A 13,794-nucleotide genomic window follows, 5' to 3' on the forward strand; every position below is an offset into this window, starting at 1 on the left:
GGCTGCACATTAGAATCACCTGGGAATCTTTTTAAAATCCTGACTTCTGGGCCTCATCCTCCGGAAATTCTGTTTCTTTGTTGCTAATGTTGTGGCCCCACCCCATAACAAAGAAACAGAATTTCCGGAGGATGAGGCCTAGAAATCAGGATTTTAAAAAGATTCCCAGGGGATTCTAATGTGCAGCCAAGGTTGAGAGCCACTGGGTTAGGGCCAACCATGGGCTTTTGAGTTGAGAAAAGCTACAGATGCACACACTGAATAAAAATGGCCCACGTCACCTGGTGACACTGAACATTTTGTTTCCTTAGGGCCTGCCTCTGAGTTGCTGATGGCTGAGTGGCTCTACTGATGGATCATTTCAAATAGATGAGAAGCACCAAGTGGAGGCAAGGGTTTGAAATCAGCTTTGAGAGTCAGTGCCAACTGTCTGAGATCAGAAGAGGCTGAGCTCACCTTTTCCAACTGGAGTGAAAGCTGATTATACAGAAACACACCCAACTCCCTCATCATCAGAACTGCCGGGTCGGAGAGAGGCTCTGGTTAAAAGGCAGCGCCACAGACCCCTCCTCAGGCAGTTTGGTTTCTGTTAAACAAGCACTTTAAGTGATTGTAATCTGCTGGCAACTTTGAGAAATGCTGGCAGCTCTTACCCACAGAGACTTTACTATCAGCCAGACCTGGCTGGAGGCCCAGCTTTGCCTCTTCCTGACTGCATAACCCAGCAAGCTGTTGAATCAGTCTGCACCCCAATTTCCACAGCTGAACAATGAGAAGGATCCTAGTACCCACGTCAAGTAAGGGTTAGCGTGGAATTTTGCCAACAGCACACAGTGACTGAGTTTTTGTTGTTAATCATTTTTATGTACTATAAGCTCATAAGCTATTTGCTCTCAAGATCTATTGTTCTCCTTTTAAGGTAGACGTTAGAAACTCAAAAGGCTACCTACAATCAAGCAGGTGACATTAACAGCTGACAGTTGGCTGGACATAAAAAAAATAATAAGAACGGGGAGACCAACAAACTGGAGAATGTATCTCTCACCAAAAGGAGGCAGCTCCTACTCAGCTCGGAATATCTTAATTTTTCAAGAGAAATTAAAAATCTAGCTCATATGAGATTTCCCTCATCCAGCGATAGACCAAATTCAGCCTATGGTGGGGTTGCCAGATGGGTTGGGATATACTTATACTAAAAAATTATTCATGTTCATCTGAAGTTCTACTTTAGCTGGGTGTCCTGTTTTGTGTTTTGGTTTTGTTTTTCCAACATCTGGCAACCCCAGCCTGTGGGTCACCATTTTGCAACTTATGTTCTCAGGGGACCCAAAGCTATTGGTTCCTAAGGCTCACTAGAGCAGAGAATGCACACACACACACACACACACACACACACACAGTAGGCTGTCCTGGGTTCTGGACTCTGTATTTTTAAAACATGCCCTGGGTGATTCTGCTGTTCCCCCCAGGTCAGAATCACTGAGATGCCAACTGGGAGAAAGGCAGTGATGAGAATGTACCTCCAAGTCTGATTTGGATGGCTTGGCTTCTTTACTTTCTATTTCCATCTCCTTCTGTAACATCATGTTAATCTGCTCTTCTGGGCTCGCTGGTCTGCTTCCTGGGGGGGTCTCACAGGTCATCACCTCCTTCTTCCTGGATGAGGAGGTCAAGGTCTTGTGGGCGGATTTGGTCCTGAAACGAAGACATGGCTCAGCCCTAGCTCAGCAGAGGCTCTGAGCTGTCAGCCTGCTTTCCGGCCACATGAGGGTCCTTCTGCCGGAGACGCCCTCCTCCGTGCCATCTGAGAGCTGCGGCATGAGCAGCGACCTCTAACATGGAGCACGGCATAGGTATGTTAGCACTGGTTTGCTCAGTTGGTTAATTTATTTTTATTTAGCATCTAAAGTTTTTTTAGATTAAGGGAATTTGGGGAGTGGGGGGCATTGGTTACTGGTTATCTGGGAATGCTTTGAAGCCGAGAAGACCATGGCTTTAGTGAGACCACAGCCTTTTGTGGTTCAGCCTGGTGTCCTGAAATCCTTGTACCCACAGAGACAATGAAGAATCTTACCTGGTATGATCCGTTTTGTCTATTTGGAGGGACTTCATTTTCTTCTTCTCAGGCTCTGCTGAGCTCTTTGTTGCTAGAAGAGTGGAGAAGAAAGACATAAGTGATGGGCAGTGGCCTTGGGCCATCCTCTGTCCACAGGGATGTGGCTCTCAGGACTGTCCAGGTGAGTGGGATGAGGCAGGAGATGTGGATTCTGGTCCCACCTGCACCACTAATTACCTGTGTGGCCCTGAAGAAGTAACTTCATCACTCCAGGCCTCAGCTTCTTCAATTGTGAAATAGGGATGAGCAAATTCATACATTTGACAGATATTAATAACTGCCTACTTGATCCACTCTCCAACCCTGTTGCTCTGTTTCCTAAATGTTACATGTATTGTTGTTTCATATTTTTCTTTAAATAGACTCAGATATTTAAACTTAATATATTTACTTTAAAAAAAAGTGTGATTATAAATAAAAAAACAGTATCATTGCCCTAACTGGTTTGGCTCAGTTGATAGAGTGTCAGCCTATGAACTCAAAGGTCCCAGGTTTAATTCTGGGTAAGGGCATGTAACTGGGTTGCAGGCACATCCCCAGTGGGAGATATGCAGGAGGCAGCTGATCGATGTTTCTCTCTCATCGATGTTTCTAACTTTCTATCCTTCTTTCTTCCTCTCTGTAAAAAATCAATAAAATATTTTAAGAAAACAAAATAAAACAGTACTATTTGCAATAAAGGGTAACTACAAATCCTATCTAATAAAGACAATATGCAAATTGACTGTCACTTCATGACAAAAATGGTGGCACCCACAGCCAATAAGGAGGGGATATGCAAATTGTGCAACAAAGATGGTAGCAGCCGGGCTGGGATGCCTGCATTGTGGCGATGATGCAGGCGTTCCGCACCCTCCTAGCCACTTCTGGCCTCTGGGCAGCACGCGAAGGCGAAAGGTGGCTCCAGGCCAGAGTAAAGGCAGTGCTGGCAGCCAGGGAAGGAAGGCCTATTCTTGCACAAATCTTCGTGCATCGGGCCTCTAATAATTTTAATAAATGACATAAAACTCTACTATTCAACTTGCTTAAGTTTCTAGCCTAAGGAAATTAACAAGTAATAGAGAAGAATTAATGTCATACTATTAAATTGAAATTCTGAGAAAATTAAAGAAAACTGAAAACTCTCAAGATATATTTTGAGTTCATACTTGAGCTCCTCATCAATCTACTCCAAATATAATAGTAATAGGAAAAAAAACTCTTTAAATATAAAAATATATTGCTCCAACATACATCTAACAAGAATTACTAAAGGATACCCTTAAATAGATATATGTGTACCTTGTGAGATTAAATAAATTAATATATACAACGTACTATGGGGAGAGGAACCAAGATGGTGGTGTAGGTAAATGTGGTACTCAAATCCTCCAACAACCAGATCAAAATTCCAACTAAACTACAGAACAACCATCATTCAGAACCACCTTATATCTGGCTGAATGGAAGTCCTACAATTAGAGAAGTAAAGAAGAAACCATGTTGAGACTAGTAGGAGGGTCAGGGACATGGAATGAGTTGGTCCAAAATCCACATGACATTTTTTTAATTGGGAGGGATATCGAGGCTGTGGAGGTTCCTACAAGAAGCAAGGTGTCCCAGCCCCATGCCAGACCCCTCAGCCCAGGGTTCTGGTGTTGGGAAGAGAGGACCCTGTAACTTCAGGCTGTTAAAACCAGCAGAGATTGTGGCTGAGTGACACAGAGCTGACAGAGACCCAGGCAGTTCCTCTTAAAGGGTCAGTGCATGGACTTACTTGGACTCACTCCCTCTGAGCTCCAGTATTGGGGCAGCAGCTTGAAAGTATCCAAGGACATATGGGGAGGAACTGTATTGTCTGGCATCAGGGCAGGAACTCAGGGGAAGCTTTCTCCCAGTCTGCTTTCCAGCCACAAAAGTGCTGGCAGAGGTTATTGTTCCTATGCTGGGACCTATTCCACCACAGGGCTGACTGGCAGTCACCATATCTGAGTCTCCATCAATCTGGCCCACACTATTTGCTCCACCCTGGAAATTCTCTGAGACCCCACCCCATCTAATTTTCAGTCCCACCCAAGCTGTTTGTAGTGGCTTTTCCATGTGAATAGCCTGTCCTGGCTCAGGCTTCATACTTTTCTAAAATCTCTCAAACAAGCATACTCCATACCTATCAATAAGTGGCCCCAGGCCTGGCACTAGCAGCAACCTGCCTTTGTTCATAGTTTGGCCTCTCCTGGGCACCTCCAAGGCCAACACAAGTAGCAGCCATCTGCAGATTGCTCTGTAGCTTGTGCCAGATGGCCCCAGGCAGAAGAAGTCCCAGTAACTTTGGAAATTGGCTGACTTTGTACATCCCAGGAGGTCCTAGAGCCAGTGCACCAGTGGACAGCTTCAGACCATACCAGATTACAATTCTACCACATTCACAAGTGACACATTCAAGAGGCAGACTTGGTGAGAACCCCACTGAGGCAAGTCCTGCTCCATAGGAGTGTCTCCTGAACAGCAGTTCTTCCATTGTAGACAACAACTGGTCATCACAGCCAATTGCCCTGCGGGTCAATTCCGCCCAGTGATGCCAACAGCAATCAAAGTTCAACTACAATAGGACAGCTCACACAGCTCACACAGGGGGTGCACCTAGATTTCTCATCTCAGGGGACTGGGGAGGCTGAGCCACTGGGCCCTATAGGACACCTACTTCACAAGGCCACTCTACCAATTCCAGGAGACATAGCAGCTCTGTCTACCTAATACATAGAAACAAACACAAGGAAGCAGCCAAAACGTGGAGATGAACATGTCACAAAAAGAAGAACTCTCCAGAAAAAAACACACTAAGTAAAATGGAAGCAAGCAAACTACTGGATACAAAGTACAAAATAATGGTTACAAGGATGCTCAAGGAACTTAATGAAAGCTTCAAGGAACTTATTGAGAATGATAAAGGACTTAGTGAGAAATTTAAGGATCTTAGTGAGAACATCAAAAACATGAAAAAGGACCATTCCAAGGTCACTTACTCTATTGTTCTGTTAAGCTACAAGGAAGTAACTGAAGGAGATTATCCTAAGTAAAGATTATGTAGCTTAAGTGTGATTGTTTGTAGTTAAAGTGATTAATTACCTGCCTGGCACTTAGTTAAGGGGTTTTATTCCCTTCCTTAGTCCTATTAATCCCTAACTCCAGGGAAAAATCCCCACCTGGGGAAACAACCTTCCTCAGAGAGATGACCTTGGTTAAAACACATAGTGCTAAGAAGGGAGCAAACATATTAAGAACAGTATGCCATATACGCCAGGTCCCTTGAAACATATGCTGTGCAGATATTTCTTCCCTGCAGCGACTGTGTCAAGCAGCAAGGATGGACTGGCTTCTGGCAAAAATCCAAAAATATGAAGATAATGTAAAGAGCCTTTGGAACAACCTCAACTATACCAACATTTGCATCATGAGGGTTCCAGAAGGAGAGAAAAAGATAGTGAAAATCTATTTGAAGAAATAATGACAGAAAACTTCACCTACCTGGTGAAAGAAATAGACTTACAAGTCCAGGAAATGCAGAGAGTTCTAAATACTATGAATCCCAAGAGACCCACACCAAGACACATCATAATTAAAATGCCAAGGGTTAAAGACAAAGAGATAATCTTAAAAGCCACAAGAGAAAAGCAGTTAGATACCTACAAGGGGGCACCCATACAACTGTCAGCTGATTTCTCAACAGAAATTTTGCAGGCCAGAAAAGCGTGGCAAGAAATATTCAGTGATGAAAAGCAAGGATCTATAACCAAGATTACTCTATCCAGGAAAACTATCATTTAGAATTGAGGATCAGATAAAGAGCTTCACAGACAAGAAAAAGCTAAAAGAGTCTACTACCACCAAACCATGAAATGTTGAAGGGGAGAAGAAGAAGAAGGAGGAGGAGGAAGAGGAGGAGGAGGAGGAGGAGGAGAGAAGAAGAAGATCATGAATATAAATTTTGCCAAAACCGGTTTGGCTCAGTGGATAGAGCGTCGGCCTGCGGACTGAGAGGGCCCAGGGTTGACTATATCTATCATCAACTGAAAGTAAAAATCAAAACAAATGAATAAGGAATCTAATGAACAAAATAAACTGATGAATGAAATAGAACCAGAGGCATGGAAACATGGAACAGACTGATGAATCTCTGAGTGAAGGGGAGGGGTGGGAAGAGATTAACCAAAGATCTTACATGCACACTAGGGGCCCAGTGCATGGATTTGTGCACCTTGAAAGGAAGTATAGGCCAGGAGGCTGCAGTGGGCACAGGGGTGGGTCTCAGCCCATCCTCCGTGCCCCTGACTGGCCCTGCCCACTGCGGCCCCCAGTCCCCTGTTTGCCAGCAGCCCACTCCTGCTGCCACCACTCCCATGTGCTCTGTGGAGCAATTGGGGCCGGCACCAGCAGTGGGTGCGAGTGGGGCCAGCGCCGGGCACCAGCAATGGGTGTAAGCAGGTCCAGTATCGGCAGCAGGTGCGAGTGCCGGGCAGGACTGTGGCGTGCAGGCGCAAAGAATTTTCAGTAACCACCAGAGTTTCATCCTGATGACAGCAACCAGTGCCTCGCCATGGTCTGGCACCCCTGCTCACCTGCTCCACCATCTCACCATGGCCAATGCCCACCATATTCCGCGCGCATCCCCTGGTGGTCAGCGCACGTCATAGTGACCAGTTGTTCGATTGTTCTGCCATTTGGTCTATTTGCATATTAGCCTTTTATTATATAGGACTAGAGGCCCAGTGCACAAAATTCGTGCACTGAAGGGGTGTCCCTCAGCGCAGCCTGCACCCTCTCTAATCTGGGACCCCTCAGGGGATGTCTGACTGCCGGTTGAGAGAGAATTTGAGCCAGAACCACCCAGTGACCCACATATACCATAATATAATAAACGGTGCTTGTTTTAAACCAGCAGTCGCCAAACGGTGATCTGTGAGGTCTGAAAGGTTGGCAACCGCTGTTTTAAACTGTTAAGTTTGGGGGTAATTTGTTATACAGCAATCAATTAACACAGTGCATGAGAATAGTGCTTGGTGCATTGTATGTAAGGTTTGGTGTATGTATATGTAAGGTTAGCTTTTACAATCATTCCCATTTCATACGTGAGGAGACTAATTGAGGTTATCTAAAATTAGCTGGTGTAAGAGTAAAGCCAGGCTAGAACCCAGGATTACAAATCAAACTCCAAGACCCCATGCTGCCAGAGATACCTGATGGGAACTCCTGAATGACCCTTTTCCGAGGGACATTGATGGTGACTGGCTGGTAGACCTTCAGCAGGTCCTTCAGCTTCAGGTCCTGAGCTCTCAAGGAGTAATTGTTGGCAATGCAATCGCTGGGTCCACGATGGCGGTGCTGCTCTTTGAAGGGTGCAGCCAGGGTCCACGATGTGCGTTGCATCAAGGGGGGGTAAAAGCTGTGTGACATGACCGTCTACAGGGAGACATGCAGAGAGAGATGCAATGAGGGCCATCTCTTGTGAGTGGCCCGGCCAGTGTTGCTCAGTGGGTTGGATATTGCCCATGCACCAGAAGGTCATGGTTCACTTCCCGGTCAGGGCACATGCCCTGGTTGTTTGCGGGTTTGATCCCCAGCAGGGTGCGTGGGCTCTGAGGGGTCCTCGCTACATTCTCTCGCTGACAATCGCAGAGTCCCACACGCCTTATGCTGTTTCTATCTTCTGCAAACTCGCTGCGAGTGCTTTCTGAGTGGATGCTGATTGTCCTGCCTGGCCACTGTGAGCGTGATTTCTGATAGCTGGCTTTCAGTAAACAGTAAGTTTGTGAATCAGGTAACTGATTTTTATTGTCTTTATTCCTAATGGACATGGCTAGAAAGAAATAATCGCTCTCACTTTATAGCTGAAGATGAAGCATTTCAGAGTTTCAATAACACAGCAGGTAATCTTCCCCGGTCACAGGAATGACCAAACCCCCCAATCCCACTGTCAACCCTGCCTGCCTGTCCCCCACGGGACACCAGGTAAACAGACCTGATAGACTTCAGACGGCTCCTCGTTCGCAGAAGCAGGCAGAGGGGGCAGCTCGGGCCGCATCTGGCAGCGGCTCATGTGATGTATCGAGTCACTTTTGGGGATCTGTTGGAAATGGGAACAAAATCACTCTTTAGGAATGAGGAAAGATTCCTGAGCCTCTAAGTTGGTGAGGAGTAGAGATTCCCAGGAAGATTCTAGGCACAGAGTTCTCATCCCCGTCCACGATGTAGATCTCATTGTTAAACCATCCATCTTTCCAGCAGCATCTCCTCCTTAGCTACCTGCTTAGGAGCAAACTCAGATATTTTTTCTCCAGGGAAGGGTCCAAATTGTAAGGACACCCCAAGCTGCCCTAGGTTGGGTTGTGATGAAAGGGGCTGCCTTTTAAAAATACTGTTGCATTTCACATATGCACAATTCCAAGTAGGAATTTACCCATGCAATCGCATTGCATGCTGTGTGTGCTTAGCACAGCCATTCTGAGCTTCCTGCAGAAAAAAACATCATTTAAACCTGTGGGAGCTGGAGCCCACCTTCCCTTCAGTGAGCGTGTGTTGGGAGTGAACCTCAGGGACCCAGTGCAGGTGCCTCCCGGAGCAGAGCTGAACGTGGCTGCAGTGCTGCCTGATGCTGTGTGCACGTCTGCCCCACACCAGTCCCCTGAGGCCACAGGACAATGGCTTCTTCTGAAGGAGACGCTGCAATTTGACCCAGCACTGGGGAAACTGCGGGGCTGGACTGAATGAGAAGCGCTGCTGTACAGCACATTCAAAATAGCTTCAGGGCCTTGGCCAGTGTGGCTCAGTTGGTTGGGCCTTGTTCCATGCACCAAAAGGTTTCCAGTTCGATTTCTGGTCAGGGCATATGCCCAGGTTGCTGGCTCCACCCCCAGTAGGGGGCATGCAGGAGGCAGGCAATTGATGTCTCTCACTCACATCGATATTTCTCTCTCTCTCTCTCTCTCACTTCCTCTCTTTCTAAAATGAATAAAAACATATAAAAATAGTTTAAGGGATTTTTACAGACAATTTTGATTCTCTGTGATTGTTCACCTTATGCAATGACTTTGGACTGAACTCCTGTTAATATAAGACATTATTAGATTGATTTGATTAATTTGGGTCAGCAAATTAGGTCATGCAGGGTAACTAGCAATGGGTAGTGGGGTTCAGGAATATGTAAATCAGATGTTAGCCACCACTTTCCCCAGCCAACCCCTCACTGATGACTCAATCTTGCAAAAAAAAAAATAACAACATCTGCCATTATTTCAAACTAGAGGCCCAGTGCGTAAAATTCGTGTACAAGGGGCAGGGTCCTGTCAGCCCAGCCTGCACCCTCTCCAATCTGGGACCCCTTGGGGGATGTCTGATGCCAGTTTAGGCCCTAAACCAATTGGGCCTAAACCAGCAGTCGGCATCCCTCTCACAATCCTGGACTGCTGGCTCCTAATTGCTCACCTGCCTGCCTGCCTGGTTGTCCCTAACTTTCTCCCTCCCCCCGCCAGCCCGATCATCCATCACTGCCTCTGCGTGCCGGCCTGACTGCCCCTAACTGCCCCCCTGCCGGCCTGGTTGCCCCTCTAACTGCCTCTGCCTGCTGGCCTGATATCTGCCTGGCCTGGTTGGCCTATGCAGCCTGCTGTTCAGTTGTTTGATTGCCCCTCACTAACCCCCCTGCTGGCCTGGTTGTAGGCAGCCATCTTGTGAGGGTGTGAGGGTTATTTTGCATATTACCTCTTTATTATATAGGATTATTATGTGAATTCTTATACTCATATTTTAGCTGAAGAAACGAAAGCTCAGAGAGGATAGGTAACACAGCCTAGCCACACAGGGGTGCTTTTAAAGGCATTACTCCAGCCCTAACCTGTTTGGCTCAGTGGATAGAGCGTCAGCCTGTGGACTCAAGCGTCCCAGGTTCGATTCCGGTCAAGGGCATGGACCTGGGTTGCGGGCACATCCCCAGAAGGGAGTGTGCAGGAGGCAGCTGATTGATGTCTCTCTCTCATCAATGTTTCTAACTCTCTATCCCTCTCCCTTCCTCTCTGTAAAGAATCAATAAAATATATTTTTAAAAAAATAAATAAAGGCATCACTCCATAACCCCACACAGTGGAAACAGTAAGAATCACTTACACAAAGAATTATTTTTGGGAATGTGTTTACCTTAAAAATAAACAAGTGAGCAAACCCATAAGCGAAGATACATCCTGAGCCTGGGACCTTTACAAACAGGCGCTCCACGGATCTCACGGCCTCATTCAGTGGAAGTGGTGGCACCAGCCAGCAGAACTCGGGAAACATGGGGGTGCTCCGCCTCTCCCTCGAGCGTGATGCGTTTGAGACCCGTGGACCCTGCTGTTTCCCCACTGAGAGAACTGCTCTGTTGGTTTAAATCACTGTCTGACTCTCTGCTCTTCCCTCAATTTGAAGGATCTAAGAATTGAGTGATCATCTCCAACAACCCCCTCTCTCATGACTGAAATCAAGATCAGGCCTGCAGCGACGAGTGAATAAGATGACAACACTGCAGCGTCAGCTTGGAAGAAGCCGGGTCATCCCCAGCAGGTGCCATGCTATCCAGGCTGGGTCTGGGCAGCAGCAGTTTAGGAACGTGAAGTCATTCACGGCTTCCTGCAGGGCCCCAGATGGACAGGTGATACTGACCTTTGCAAGCAAGGTTTTGTGGTCAGTGGAAATCTTTCCCTTGGCCTAGCTTTTAAATCTGCTTCAAATAAAAATCTGTTTGTTTGTTTGTTTTTCATCCTCACCCAAGGATATTTTTCCATTGATTTTCAGAGTGAGTGGAAGAGAGAGGGAAAGACAGAGAGAAGTATCGATGTGAGAGAAACACCTTGATTGGTTGTCCCCACCCGTGCCTTGACCAGGGCCTGGGGAGGGGAGGAGCCTGCAACCGAGGTACGGGCCTTTGACAGGAATCAAACCCAGGGCCCTTCGGTCCGCAGGCTGAAGCTCTATCCACTGGCGAGGGCTCAAATAATCTTCATTAAAATAGCAACTGAATCTTAGCTCTTCCAACCAAGAATTTGGCACCTAGGTTGGGTAGAATTGTTAGTTTCATGTGGCTTATTTCAGACCACATGTGAAGTCTGCACATCCTCTCACAGGCCATTGCTAAATGCTCGCCTGAGGACCCGCTACAGCAGAATCACTTGAGTCTTAGTGAGAAAGACAGACTCCAGGGCCACACTCCAAACCTGCATTCGCATCTTTGGGAATGAGGCCAAGTCTCCATGTTTTAAGACATTCCCAGGATAATCTGATGTGCAGCCAGTGTTGGGAATGGTGGGATGGAATATATAGTCTAATGGCCTTAGAAGGGAAGGGAAGGGAACAACAGCTGAAATTTTCCCAGTAAAATGTGAGGATTGGATAAAAAAGCTTAATTCAGCAAAAAGCATATTTCAAAGGACACAACATAAACGTGGTTAGCACACTCGCTCAGTCAAGGAAGCCCACGGCCACTGCCCTGTGATTGAAACATCCCCTTCCCACCCACTCCCCAGTCTCTACATGTTGAAAATATGGGTTAAGAAAAAGACTTTAAAATGCATACACACCTCTGGAGATGAGCAATCCATGTCATTCATATTGTATGTTCTAGTTGGACCTTTTGTAAAAAAAGGAATAAGGAGTCCGTTGCTTCCCCTCCTACCAGTGGGTCTGAACTCCACACTTCCTTAGAGCATCATAGGGAGGACACAGACAATGGAATTTTCCAGATGTTCTGAACACTCCGTTCCCAGGGCCGCCTCTATGAGGTAGCAGACTTCAGCCCCCGAGGAGCTCCCTGGTAGACCAGAGAAAGGGAGGCTAGAGAATCAGGAGGCGGCCTTGGGCGTTGCTGGGCTCGGCTGCGGTTCCAGCTCCCCTTGCCATGGCTCCCTGCCGTCCACCGAGCTCTCCTCTTGGGTCTTTCCCAGGAACACACCCAGCTCACGGGGAACGGAAGCAGAGTTACATATTAACAGAGAATGGGGAGGAGGCACCCCAAAACAATATCCCCAGCACATGAACTCGTCGCTGCCCCCCTCCCTGGGCTGTTAACATGGGAGGCGCAATGACCGGCTTCCGTGTCGGTTGCTAAGGAGGGAGAGGCCTCTGCAGTGCCCAGTTACAAGCCTGGGCTTGACCGCCGTGTCCCGGTGTCCCCTTTGCTGGAGGAGCAGTCAGGCAGCAGGAAACTTGTGACAGAGGGCAGATGAGAGGGTGTTTAGCAATGACCCAGGAAGGGAGTGTGAGTGGCAGTAAGGGACTCTGCCTTTGGACTTAGACTTTTCTTAAAAAAATATATTTTATTGATTTTATTGATTTTATTGAGAGGAAGGGAGAGGGATAGAGAGTTAGAAACATCGATGAGAGAAAAACATCGATCAGCCGCCTCCTGCACACCCCCCACTGGGGATGTGCCCGCAACCCAGGTACATGCCCTTGACTGGAATCGAACCCAGGACCCTGGAGTCCTCAGGCCGACGCTCCATCCACTGAGCCCCAGTGCATGAAATTTGGACTTAGACTTTGTGGTAAAGAACAAAGAATTTTTTAGTATAAGTAGGTCCCATTCAACAGCTGAACATACTAATATTAAAACATTATGCTTACCTGAAATTGGAATTAAACCAGGCATCCTGCATTTTTATTTGTTGAAACTGAAAATACAGAGAGAAGAGGTCCACTAGGGTCTAGTCCCCATCTCTGTGGTGTGGACAGTGTAGGGTCCCCATCTGCTGCGGGGAAGTCTTCACACAATCCTATTCAGAGCCCAGTGCTCTGGCAGGTCTGAGATGGGTGCTTAGCCCGAGTGAAACACTGTAGGGACATAGGAGAGACTGCACGTGGGATTGCTTCACTGACCCATCAAATGGCTATCGACAGCCATGTCTGGAGACATGCTACGACTCCTGCCGTCATGGGATAAACAAGGTGGTGGAGGAGGCAGCTGATATACAAGGAAAAGCGAAATGGGGCTGGCCCTCAAAAATGCCAGAGGTGGGAGGAGTAGGGGATTCACAGAGGCGCCCCTAGATGGCAGCAGTGAAAGCCCTAACCAGCTTTCCAAAACAGCACCCACCAGGGAATAATGGTTGTAAAGTATTGTCCTAAAACAAAACACACAGAAACCATTTCCTGGGTGGGACACCCATCAGACTGCAGCTGAGCCACATGCAGGAAGCCACACAGGACTGACCTAAACATCACAACTTAGGGACCCTGTCCATGCCCTCCAATCCCCAGCCACCATTAGCTCCCCTTCCATCGTGTTGTGGAGTTAGAGCCTGATCCCTTAGCTTATACTTATTATTAGTCCAAGTTTATTTTTCTAGGCACCAACCTGATTACTTCTAGAAACATGAGTTGGTAGAAATTATACCATCACATATTTTGGAGCCTGCATTTCAGCAAGGTGCTGAGTTCTTCACAGCCAGCCCCACTGCAACCGTGGCTGCTTTCTCCTGGCCTAAGGAGCTATTTTCCAGACGAGAAGAGAGAAACCAAAGAACTTACATGCTTACTAGAGGCCCAGTGCATGAAATTCCTGCACTGGTAGTGTCCCTAGCAGCTGCCAGCTGCCGGCCAAGGCTTCCCTTCATTCCACACCACCCCCTGGTGGTCAGTGCATGTCATAGCAAGCAATCAAACTCTAGATCAGGGGTCCT

The 13,794-nt window shown here is 47.2% G+C and overlaps 1 protein-coding gene across 1 annotated transcript in view; it reads right to left on the reverse strand.

The window, feature by feature from the left end:
* The window catches only part of DNAH3 (dynein, axonemal, heavy chain 3), a 181,263-nt gene extending 169,395 nt beyond the window's left edge, over nt 1-11,868 (reverse strand). The window contains exons 1-5 of the mRNA XM_006752778.2: nt 11,698-11,868; nt 8,112-8,216; nt 7,311-7,552; nt 2,075-2,137; nt 1,521-1,695 (exon numbers count right to left, since the gene is read on the reverse strand). Coding sequence (XP_006752841.1) covers nt 1,521-1,695; nt 2,075-2,137; nt 7,311-7,552; nt 8,112-8,216; nt 11,698-11,727 — 615 coding nt within the window. The 5' untranslated portion in view covers nt 11,728-11,868. The remainder of the gene's footprint in view (nt 1-1,520; nt 1,696-2,074; nt 2,138-7,310; nt 7,553-8,111; nt 8,217-11,697) is intronic.
* Between the last annotated feature and the right edge of the window lie 1,926 nt (nt 11,869-13,794).

The sequence above is a fragment of the Myotis davidii genome, unplaced genomic scaffold (genome assembly GCF_000327345.1).
Source record: "Myotis davidii unplaced genomic scaffold, ASM32734v1 scaffold970, whole genome shotgun sequence".
Classification (NCBI taxonomy): Eukaryota; Metazoa; Chordata; class Mammalia; order Chiroptera; family Vespertilionidae; genus Myotis; species Myotis davidii.